This window comes from Littorina saxatilis, linkage group LG5 (genome assembly GCF_037325665.1).
Source record: "Littorina saxatilis isolate snail1 linkage group LG5, US_GU_Lsax_2.0, whole genome shotgun sequence".
Classification (NCBI taxonomy): domain Eukaryota; kingdom Metazoa; phylum Mollusca; class Gastropoda; order Littorinimorpha; family Littorinidae; genus Littorina; species Littorina saxatilis.
The window spans coordinates 29,535,746-29,548,245 of record NC_090249.1 but is presented as its reverse complement, the minus strand read 5'-3'; the positions used below and the strand labels follow the sequence as shown (position 1 = coordinate 29,548,245).

The following is a 12,500-nucleotide window of genomic DNA, read 5'->3' as shown; positions in this document are numbered from 1 at the left end:
TCGCATAGGACTGTAGCGTCCGGTCAGAGAGACAACTGGCAATAGCCGTGGAGCGATGCTTATCAGAATGGGTTTTTATATCCACACTTGTATAAACTTTAAAAATTCATCATTTGATCCTGGGCTATAAAAAATACTATTATTATAGTCAAGTACATTATAATAACTTTTGTACTGCTTGAGAAGGAATGACTTAAAAGATTTGATTTGAGCACACCTCTTCAATATATAATACTCTGTACATTTTCACAAAAATGGACGGTTTTCTTAGCCAAAAGGAGTGGTTGAAGTGATCAAAAACATTTTCGACAATTGTGAATTTTAGATAACATGGCTGGAGTATTAACTGGACGTTTCAGCTGTGCATCCATGGAGATTTTCACATTGTAAAAACAGAGACAAAAATATTAAACCTATTAACACACAATAATTCAAGTACACATTCTTGATATTTGTGCTTAAACATACATATATAGATAGACATTGTTCCATCTGCCCATGAAATACATAAAATACTATACATATAATATTTTCAATGAGATATGCACCCATAAGCCATCTGCTGGATGAGCAATAATTTACAGATCGTACAGGTAAAAATACTGTACAAGTAACGTCAAACACTATTAATGGTCCTTTAACAAGTTCATTCCCAGTGCAATCAATGCACACGTCAGCAAACAGATATGATACTTCTGGTTTGTCACATCTGCAGTCAATGAGTCATACTCAACTGAATCTAATCTCACAATGATATGTACTGTAAAGGTAGGCAGCCTTCTCGTCCAAATCTCATATCTTGATGATGCAAGGCAAGACAATGATTATGTATTGATAAAGATCATATGATGTGGAAAACGTTTTGTTAACAATTGGTATGTGCCCAGTTCAAGACATTTTATGCTGAATCAGCACACAGTCAAGTAATTATTTATGCTGAATCAACACACAGTCAAGTAATCAGTCAATCTCCACTGTGAATTATGTCTGCAACAAAACATTGCAGGGTCTTCTAGATTTGTTTGAAAGTACTACTGCAACTGAGATATACTTGGAGTTGATGTAAAGTGCTTTACAGCAAGATATATATCAACTGAAAAAATGAGAAAGCAGAGAAGTAAAAGTGGAATCATATGGGGGGGGGGGGGGGGGGGGGGGCGGATAGCTCAGTTGATCCCAGCAGGGACGGACACCGGTCAACTTTATGTGCAGACTCAGAGACGGTATCCATGTCCCACCCACGTGTCACCACAGTGTCATTCTGCCATAAGTGCAGGTGCCTGATTACACCTAAACATGCAGACACCTGGGTAGCGCTACTCTTGTTGCTGCTAGCTTTCCACTGGGAGGAAGCGATCCGAATTTCACAGTGCTCATTGGGATAATATAGTATATCAAATGAGAAAAAAAAAGGAAAAAAATGGGGCATTGGCGAGCATTTGGACACAAGTGGAGGTGAATTTTAAGGGGAGGGTGTTGTGTATTCAATGACAGTTTCATAGGAAATAGGAAATCACAATAATTAAGTTCCAATTTTTAAGACACAGTTCAAACTCGCGTTTTTAGGCCGAGCTCCATGAATGATAAAATAAGCCACAACAAAACCTGGCATGGCAGGCAAAAAGTAATGGCATTGACAATTACATATCATGGGAAAAGAATGCCTGTCAGACTGTTGTCAAAGAATACTTAAACTCGGCTTTATCGGGTATGTGTTATTCTTTTGTGTATGTCTAGTTTGTTCAAACTCTGTGTCAGCATTGACAAGCTAATCAATTTTTCAAAGTTTGCTGAAGGAATCAGGTTTGTCAGATTGTGTGTGTGCACTGAGAGACCAACCCTGCCTATCAACATTAATTTCACACAAAAAATCTATAATTTGCCTTCAGCATTTATGCGCAAACAAAACGACTGGATGACAAATAACCTGTGTACCATTTAAAAATCAATGCTGAAAACGTTTTGTCTGAAATTGTTGCAATAATTCTGACCTTTTAAATACATATGATTATGACATTAACAGTGAAGATAGTTACAGGCAACGTTTTTTCACTGTTCATAATTTAATTATTACCTTAATCACCAATAGCAACTTGATTCTCAAATCTGAAAAGCATGCAACACTAACAGATGCACAGCATATAGCCTATAATTTTTCACTGATAATTTGAACAATACCAAATTGATTTTTTAACATACTTCTTCATATTGTGTCAAAAGATGAACTGAAGTGATGGAAGATTTCCAATGTGATGCAATACACAAGCAGCCTTCTTGAAAAGTTGTCCCCTATTTTCTTTGATGTCAGGTCTCTCACTTAAAGGGATTGAGGATAGAGAAAATTATGATGTAGTAATAGACGAATTCCCAAAATAACTCTTTCAGGTATATGGCCCGGTTGTTGGACTTGAGAGTGACCTTTTCTTGCAAAACCTTGCACAAACATAAGAGTGGCCAATCACTAGTGAGGGGTGTGACAGAAACAGGTGGAAACACGCACATGTTTCTGACACACCCCTCGCTAGTGATTGGCCACTCCAATATTTGTATGAGGTTTTGCAAGAAAAAGTCACTCTACCACAACCCATACAAACCCGACGTAGTTATTTCCGAAAATCGTCTATTGTAGCTTTTACTTACTCCTGTACGTTCCATATTAATTCCATTGTGAGAAGTATTTTAAGAGATACCAGCTGTGCTGAAAAGTTTTGCACAAACGATGATTTAACCTGAAAACAATGTTGCTGGTTGTGCAATGTGTGAGTGCATCACAAGATTTTAACATGTGTGTCAAGGCTGAAGTTCAGACAAAATCTTATGCAGAACTTACCGGGTACTGCTGTTTGAATGTACGTGCCATATTAGCCAAATGAACACCCAGAACCAGTCTGCCAAATTCTATGTTTGTATAACTCAAAAGAACAATACGGAACTTATATTAAGTGTTTGCTTGCGAGCAGATCTTTCAAAACTGTTGAACAAAACCATACAGGATGAACCACTGCTTGGAGGCGGTAACTCCATAACTGACAAATTCTGCAAGTGCATGTTTCAGTCAAAGAGCGACACAGAACTTTGGCTGTAGTGCAGTCTTTCTAACATATATATTAAACACACACTCATAAAGACGAGAAGTCACATTTGAAATCGTCTCAGGAATGTAACTGTGTGTACAATCACAAAACAAAACAGAACTTCTGACTTTTTGGTAGCAGGAACTTATGCACGCCGGTCTTCCAGCTGGCGACACAAGTTGCTTCTTCTCATCACAAGAAGCAATTCAAGAGATCGATGTGTTCACGTAGCACAAATTCCCCATTATGCTACAGACCTTAAAATGGGCACGTGTCTGTTGCTCTTTGCCAAAGACACACCTATATACATGCCAAGAGAGTACATGCATGTGTCCGTTTGCTTTCCACTGTTCCAAAGGAAAACCTCACTAAACTTTTTCTTCTGACAACAAGAATAACGGCTGCATGGATTCCACATTCCTTTACAGGACATGATCATGTGTTTATATCACAAAGCATTAACGCACTTGGAAGTGGATCTGGAATATATTGTGCAAGACAGGCTAACACACCTATCAAGTGTATGCCTAGATGCACGATAAAGTTTATGATGTGCTTTAGTATACATTATAAAGGGACACACAACTCTGACAGTGTGATTGCAGGAGATCAACACTGATAAATTCCTGCCAACAGTTCAACTGTTCTCCTGCAGTATATGAATGAGAAAGCATATCACAATATGTCACAGTACGTTTAAATAGGCCTGAAAAACAATCATCACATCCTAACATATCAACAAAGTACACATCTGTGCGTTCATATGCGTGACAAACTGACTCAGAATTCTGACTGTCTGGTAGCAAGTATTTGACTTTTCGGATGTCTTTCCAGACAAAACAGAATGTAGTATCCACATTTAGACTCCTGTGAGAGATTAGTTGGGCAAGTATCACAATATTTTCCATATCTTTGAAGTGAGCCTGGAACTGTAACATTCACTTTTTCACACCAATTAAGTACATATAAGTGTGTTAGTGTCGTGTATGGAACACACACTCACAAATAAAGCATAGGCGTGAGCATGCGTCACAAAATGACACAGAGTTTGGACTGTTTGCCACTTGGAGCGAACCTAGCAGTATGTTCATTAAGGTTATAGTCTCTCATCACGTGATCGTGCGCCACATCAGGCAAACCCGAGTGTTTCTTCTGCACTCTATGCAGCACAATCCTATAGGTCCCAGTGATACCGTTCCTCGAGTCTCTCGTGCTCAACTTTCTGAAATGGTCGTTGGTGATCCCGAGGTCGTTCAAGATGACTCTGGCTTCCCTCTCCTCTTCAGAAGCTGTGTGGAGATCGGCGTTGCTGGGGTGAAGGTTGTAGGCCTGCAAAGCGCCGGGGAACTCCTCCCCCTCCAGCCAGTCGCATCGCTTGATCTCGTCCAGCGTGAAGCGGTCCTGGGGGATGTGCTTGAGGATGCTGCGCACCAGGAACTGGCAGCTGTCCGACACGTAGGACGGGATGGTGTAGCTGCCGTCCAGAATGCACTTCTTCAGCTTGGCCACCGTTTCTGCCCTGAACGGCATGATGCCGGTGACAATGAAGTACAGCATGATTCCCATCGCCCACAAGTCCACGAACGTCCCGTAGTAGCTCTCGTCCTTGAAGAGCTCGGGTGCGGCGTAGGGCGGAGATCCACAGAACGTGTTGAGCGTCTGGTCGATGCTGGCGACCGTGCTGAAGCCGAAGTCGCCGACCTTGATCCAGCGCGGGTTAGCGTAGAACACGTTCTCTGCCTTGAGATCTCTGTGGATGATGTTGTTGGCGTGCTATAACAAAGGTAAACAATTAATTAAGAGAAATTAAGTAAGTAAATAAGTAGTTAAATGGATGTGTTTTCTCTGCCCTGAGGTCTGTGTGGATGATGTTGGTGGTGTGCTGTAACAAAGGAAAACAAGAGAAATAAAGTAAATAAATAAGTAGTTGAATGGGTGTGTCTTCTCTGCTTCCCTGTGGAGGATATTGTTAACAATTAATTGCCCCAATAGTGGGCAGAAAGAGTGAGAGTTTGAATGAAGGGAAAGTAGAGTTGGTGTATGAGTCAAGTACACTGTTCAGAGGAGAACATATGGTCTCTGCTCTTAATTAACCTCTTCACTGCCACAGTATAACAGCATTTTGGTATTGCTGTGTGCCAGGGCACAATTTTGCTTTCTTCGGTAGGTTCACTAATCTGTTCACTGCTCGATCATTTATTGAGATATCTCTTAGATCTTTGGCATGTGTTTTGCTTATACCCTTGGCTATTATATGATGACATGATCATTGGACTTTGTTTGTGATTGTTATAGTAACAATTGATATAATGAGATTTTCGTCAAAAATTACAGTTTCCGGACTCACACACACACAGTGACACACATTGCATCACGTAAAACCACACAAAACACTGCTAAAACTGGTGTCAAACATCAGGTACTCACATTACAGCCCATAAAAGTATTCTTCTGTGTGGTAATCCATAAATCACTTCTTGTAGAGCTTCCAGAACACTGTATCGTTTGAAAACAGGTCTATGCATATGATTCCCAAAAGAATGGAGATTGATTATGTTTCTGAAACCCTACTTCAGCAAGCTGGCTGATGAATCTCTGAAAACATTAAGAGTTTAATCCAGGTTATAAGGGAATTTCACTGGATTCATTGGTCGGTTCTGCTACCAACAATTACTGCAATGAGTCCTATGCATAAATGTTTTATGTGCTGAGATTGATTTTTTTCAACTTTTTTACCCGGTAGAAAACACTGCTTTAACTTAGAATGCATTTTCTTTTTTTTTTTTTAAATTTTTAAGTTAAATTTTCTTCAATTATCCAGCATCACCTCTGTGCTAATGCAGCACTTTGTACAGAATGTCTATATTACATACTTTATCAATTTATTTCAACTACCATATCTCTACTTAATCAATCGCTTTGGTAAAATGTTCTCCTAATACAAAGAACATACAAAAATGTAACATTCCCACATGACTGTCTGATTGATGCATCAAAGAAATACCCTTGGAGTCAACAGAGAAATTTGTGTCCAAACACACACACAAATAGATCAACAGACACAGACACACACACACACACACACACACACACACACACACACACACACACACACACACACACACACACTGTGAAAACTAACGCCAAGCTATCAGCTGAATTTAATTGACCTTTTGCTGTTTATTCACTATCACTATCAGTCATCATTACTGCTTCGTCAGGACATGTTTAAGGGTTCAGCAACCTTGTTCTGCATGCAATTAGCTACAGATAACATCCGTCACATGACACATTATTGCTTGGGAGAAGGGTGGATGAATGGCCAGTTGGTAAAATTGGCTGGTGATTAAGGTGGTGTTTGACGTCACGACGCAATGGATTAGGATGACCAACCTGATCAGGCGAAATAGCCCTGCAATTACCTCAGTGTAAATAAGTAAATGGCGTTTCTTCTCTTGCTTTCATAGCCTCATCAATTTGCCGGCTCACGTTTTGTGTTCGATGCACAAAGGTTGTGGCATTAAAGGCTTATAAGACTAAAAGCAAGCGGGAAAACATTGCAGAATAACACACACATTAAAATGATTAAAGGATTACACGGGTAAAACAGCTCCGAGCGCTTTACAATTCCAATAACCACACACACACACACACACACACACACACACACACACACACACACACACACACACACACACACACACACACACACACACACACACACACACACATTCACCCACCAACCCACGCACACACTCACCCACCAACCCATCCAAGCACTCATCCCCCCAACACCCACCCCTCACCCATCCCCTCCTTCGATCCCTCTCTCCAAAACTCACCATATGCGAAACAGCGGCTACCACCTGGGCGAAGATGGTCTTGGCCTCTAGCTCAGGCAGCTTGCCTTCGTTGGAGATCTTGGTGAAGAGTTCACCTCCGCCCGCGTACTCCATGATGATGTGGAGCTTGGCCAGAGTCTCCACCACCTCGTACAGCCTGATGATGTTGGGGTGGTGGAGCCTCTCCATGCTGGAGATCTCACGGGACAGGAGGCGCTGGGTCTTCTGGTCCAGCTTTGTCTTGTCCAGAATCTTGATGGCCACTTTTTCTGTGACAGGTAACAAAAAAGATTGATTGGTTTAAACGAGACTTTATTCAGCTGAATCATGATACAGTAAAACCCCCCTGCGCTGGGTCTTCTGGTCAAGCTCAAATTCGTCTTGTCCAGAATCTTAATGGCCACTTTTTCTGTGACAGGAAACAAAAAAGATTGATTGAATGTTCCCCCGAAAGCGGCGGATGGCTGCCTGAATGGCGGGGTAAAAATGGTCATACACGTAAAAACCCACTCGTGCAAAATCATGAGTGAACGTTGGAGTTTCAGCTAGCCCATGAACGAAGAAGAAGAAGAAGAAAAAGATTGGTTTAAACGAGACTTTATTCAGCTGAATCTTGATACAGTGAAACCCCCCTTTTAAGACCTCCAAAAATCTGAGAAAATCGGGTCTTTAAAAGGAAGGAGTCTTAAAATGGGGGTACATTTACAGATGCCATGAACAGGACATCTTAAACAGCTAGGTCTTAAAAAGGAGGAGGTCTTAAATTGTTTTTTTTTTAAAGGGGGTTCCTCTGTACTGCAATAACAGAAAGAAAACCTGCAGCACAGATCGCTTGCATCGCCTTAAAAAAAAAAAAGATTAAAAAAAAAGTTTTTGAATACTTTTAGTTGGCAATCTCCTGAATTAGCCCCGTGTGAGGCTCCTTGTCACATAGAATCAATCTCAAAATGTCCGCTTTTCTTTCAGTAGCTTAATCAGGAAATAGCCATGATGATTCTAAAAGTAAAAGTACAACGCAGAGCATGTGTTCCAATGACAGAATTTAAACAAAAAGTGGTACAGTACTTATGGAACGTCTAATTCCAACAAATGAGACCAAGTTTAACGTCTCCCCTTTGGAGTGCACATGTGTGTGTGTGTGTGTGTGTGTGTGTGTGTGTGTGCGTGTGTGTGTGTGCATGCGTGCGTGCGTGCGTGTGTGTGAATGTATGTGTTCGTCTGTGCGTGCTTGCGTGTTCGTCCGTGCATGCTTGCGTGTGTGTGTGTGTGTGTGTGTGTGTGTGTGTGTGTGTGTGTGTGTATCTGTCGGTGTATGTGTGTGTGTGTGTGTGTGTGTGTGTGTGTGTGTGTGTGTGTGTGTGTGTGTATGTGTGTGTACGTGCGTGCATGTGTGAACAAAGATCAGCAACACAAAAACACAGAACAAATAAATTATCGTGCTAGCGGATACTCTGACGTAAAATGTCAACCACATAAGAGCTAGATAAACAACCTGCGAGTGTTCAGCCAGTACATTAACCACTACACTACAATGCCGTCACAAGCAATCAATCATCTGCTCCTACTTTTATTAAAAATGAAAAGACTTTTCCATTAACAGTTACAAGCACTAGTAAGGGGAAAATGGACCATGTCTAATGTGGTAAAGTGCAAAGAGGATTAAGGGACAAGCATCTCAAGCAATAACTTAAATCAGCGTGGTGAAGCTTTTATCCCACAGCACTGGAAGATTGTCCATGAATTTCGCCAGATAATTGTAAACGGTTATATTCACCTTACCCACCAACTTCTCACCCTCTCAGTGTACATCAACATCTATTCTGTACAGCAACAGAGGATGAAAGAGAACACATTAACTTTTATTCTATTTACACAAATTACATTATGTATGTCTGTACTTACTGGGAACACAAACAAGCACAGCACAAGCACGCAGACACAGGAAAGTAATCAAGCAGAAACGATCCTTCCTTCCTATGCCATGTGCTGCCTGCCTGTCTCTGTCCTCCCCACCCTGTTTCTGTCACACACAAACACACACACACCGTAGACACACACCCAGCCAGCACAACTTTTTTTCTAAAAAAAGCCACCCCACCTCTAACATCTCTCTCCCCCCCCTCTCTCAACCCCCCCCCCCTCCCACAGGCACATTAACTCATCCTTTCCTCACATCCATAATATGCCCTCCATACAAACCTCCGCATAGACAGACAGACAGACAGGCAGACACACACTCACACACACACACACACACACACACACACACACACACACACACACACACACACATACATACACACACACACTTCTAATTTCCTCTCCTCCCTCCCGTGACACTTCCTCCACCCCCCTCACTCCCACACAAAACCAACCTTTGGTCAAAGCGTGGATCCCCAGCTTCACCTGGGAGAAGTTTCCAGAGCCCAGTTCCCCTCTGATCCGGTAGAAGCCGATCCTCTTCCCTAGGGTGATCTCCTTGATGATTCGCTGGTCCTGACTGAGGTCCTGCGCCAGGCGTTCAAATGGAGTCAACCTCCGCTCTCCATCCACGTTGACCACGGAGGAGGAGTGGGTGGAGGAGAGGGGGGAGGGGCCGGTTGAGTCCTGTCGGCTGATGTTGGTGGGTTCGGTGCTGCACCGGTGAAAGCCCAGTGGAGTTCTCGTGGCGACAGGCCGCTCGTCGTCATATTCGCCCTGCTCGCTTTCCTCGCGTATGCCTTGCATCTCCTTCATGGCCACGGAGGAGCTAGGGGGAGGGGGCCTGCTAGGAGGGGGAGGGAGAGAGGGAGGGAGGGAGAGAGGGGAGGGAGGGAGAGAGGGAGGGAGGGAGAGAGGAAGGGAGGGAGAGAGGGAGGGTGGGAAAGAGAGAGAAAGAGAGAGAGAGAGGTGAGGATATGGGATAAGGGGTAGGATTCCTTGAGGTGAGGAATGGATAGGTAAGCTTAACGGAAGGGTGGTGGTTAGGTCACAGAAGAAGTGTGCCTGTCACACATTTTTGATGCACATGTAGGTTTCCCTTCCTCTGCTGAATGAGGCGATGTTTATTACGTTTGTTGCGAGCTTTTTAATGAAAATGTCCTGGAGACTCAAGGTCAAATTTGGTGTGGTTGTGTTTTAACCACTGACATAAACTGTCCGAGGAATTCTTCATGATTGAAGTCCTCGAAGTCTCTTCCGCCTTCACAGAGATCTGCATCCCGACATTCACTTCATACTTTTATCAATGCCCATAAAACCCATGAAAAGGGGTTGAGATGTTGTCACCATTCGAACAGTACACTTCCAAATCTCCATCACAAAACTGTCGCAATGAAGCTGCGAAGCACAACGGGGGAGATTCTTCTCTAAAGTTACAACATCGTCTCCAGAAAATGAGATATCCGTTTACAGCAGAAGCAGGTGTGACTCAGCGAGACTCACGTGTAAAACTTCAAGAAACGTGACAGCCTCTGGAAGCTGAAGCCGCACCGTCGTCTGTGATACACCCCTGAAACACACGAAGAGAAAACAGGTAAATTAATGTCGACTAGCTGGACTGTGTGTGCACAGCATTTGATAGACACAAAGGCAAAAAAATGGATTTAAATCGACATTTGAAGAAGGAATGCCAATGTTATCGACAGAGTTGGTTCGTTCGGATGACTCCCTTTTGCAAGGACTGTCTGTATCTTTCTGCAAGACATCATTGTTCACCTTCTGTTGCGATTTTCAATACCAGACCAATATTTCTAGCTTCCGGAAAAACGACGATCGATTTCTACCCAGACAGATTGAAACATTCGTCGTCGAGTTCCATAGAGCCTGCATGATTAGAATTCAAAAGTCAGCCTATCTGTACCTTTACAAATATCAATTGTAATATCCACATTTCAGTAAATCTACCTGTCAAGTCTCATACGTAGGGTTCGACTATCTCAGTCAATATTACGAAGTGTGTATATTTCAGCCAGAAAGGGTTGTCATCATCAGCTGATGTCAGATCCAGAACAAGAACCTTTCCAATCTAATTAAAAGCAAAACAAAAACAAAAACAAAATCAAAGAAGAAAACACGACAGTGACCTGTTGAATTATAAATTTAAAAAATAAATATTCCATACAAGTGTGAAGAAAGCTCTGCACCACTCCTCTCAATCCATCTATTAAAACAGGCACCCTCTCCTCACCCCCCCCCCCCCCCCCCCCCCCCCGACCTCTTCCACCACCAGCATCACCTTCACACTCCATACTATTTTTACAGCAGAGCACATCCTGCAGGCTTGTCCACCATACCACAGTGCTCTGAGGGACACCATCTGGCCAGAGGAGACAGCGCTACAAAAGAAGCTATACGGCCCCAGAGACTTGGAGAGGACAGCACGTTTCGCCCTGCAGTCCGGACTCACGATCTAACAGCGAACGACAAGAAGAAGAAACTATTTCAAACGCCCGGCATTTAATTTTAACACAATGCCCAGTCCACTCTGTCTTTAACACGAAGGTAGTGCTGTAAACACTCCAACCCAAACAGCTGAGCAAATCAATAACATAATTATGACAGCTGAATTTACGCATGATCAAGCTAAAAGCTTGTTTAGTATGCAACGTGAAGCACACACAGAAATAAGGATACAGACACGCGGATATAGACGTACTAATACGCACGCACAGACACGCATATAGACTAAAGACACGTGCACACATACACAGACAGACATAGACATACACACTTACAAACAAACAGAGAGAGAGAGAGAGAGAGAGAGAGAGAGAGAGAGAGAGAGAGAGAGAGAGAGAGAGAGAGAGAGAGAGAGAGAGAGAGGAAAAGAAAAAGAGTGAGAGAGAGAGTCTCACAACAGTATCCTGTTTATGTCACCGAGCTGACGAAAACAAGGAATAGTTATAATACTGGTCCACATAATTATGAAGTATTTACATGCACCCGTGTACCGCCACCGCCTACTATCCTGGATGATGCAGCGGGCCTTTCGCACCACACGTCGTTCATACAGGACTGACTGTGCTGTATGAACGACGTGTGGTGCGAAAGGCCCGCTGCATCATCCAGGATAGTAGTCATGTGCTCGCTCACCACTTTGAGGTCCTGCCCTCAGGACGTCGCCTCCGCACTCCCAGATTCCGCACGCTCAGATTATTCCAAAGTCAATTGGCTTTTTAAATACCTAAGCTAATTAAAACTAGTATGTGTGCTGGTGAACATATGCACTGATTTCTGTGATGAATATTTTTTATACTCTTTGATGTGCACCCTTATGCTGAGTGTGATAACCCTCGAATGACTAGTCCCGTGATAAATATTGTTCAATGACATATCGAGTCCTGTGATAATGATAGTTTTTAGCGGTAAACTTTTAGCTAAAGCTGACGGCAATTAACCTATTTGGAATCATGTTACTATTCCTGTTAGTGTACATATGCGTGCGCGAGTGTAGTATGCTTCGTATGGTATTTTTATCTGTTGTCTTATTATTTGTTTTGTCTTTTAATGTGCACCACACTGAAATTTCTCTGTATGAGATAATAAAGTATTCGTATTCGTATTCGTATTCGTCGAATGTGACTTCTTCTATGGGTCCGTATCA

General features: G+C 42.6%; 1 protein-coding gene across 1 annotated transcript in view; it reads right to left on the bottom strand.

Annotated features, from left to right (window-relative positions):
* The window catches only part of LOC138966818 (serine/threonine-protein kinase NIM1-like), a 44,937-nt gene that overhangs the window by 1,859 nt on the left and 30,578 nt on the right, over positions 1-12,500 (bottom strand). The window contains exons 2-4 of the mRNA XM_070339165.1: positions 9,292-10,406; positions 6,917-7,185; positions 1-4,847 (exon numbers count right to left, since the gene is read on the bottom strand). The exon at positions 1-4,847 is cut by the window's left edge and continues 1,859 nt beyond it. Of these exons, the coding sequence (XP_070195266.1) occupies positions 4,104-4,847; positions 6,917-7,185; positions 9,292-9,652 (1,374 nt within the window). The 5' untranslated portion in view covers positions 9,653-10,406 and the 3' untranslated portion in view covers positions 1-4,103. The remainder of the gene's footprint in view (positions 4,848-6,916; positions 7,186-9,291; positions 10,407-12,500) is intronic.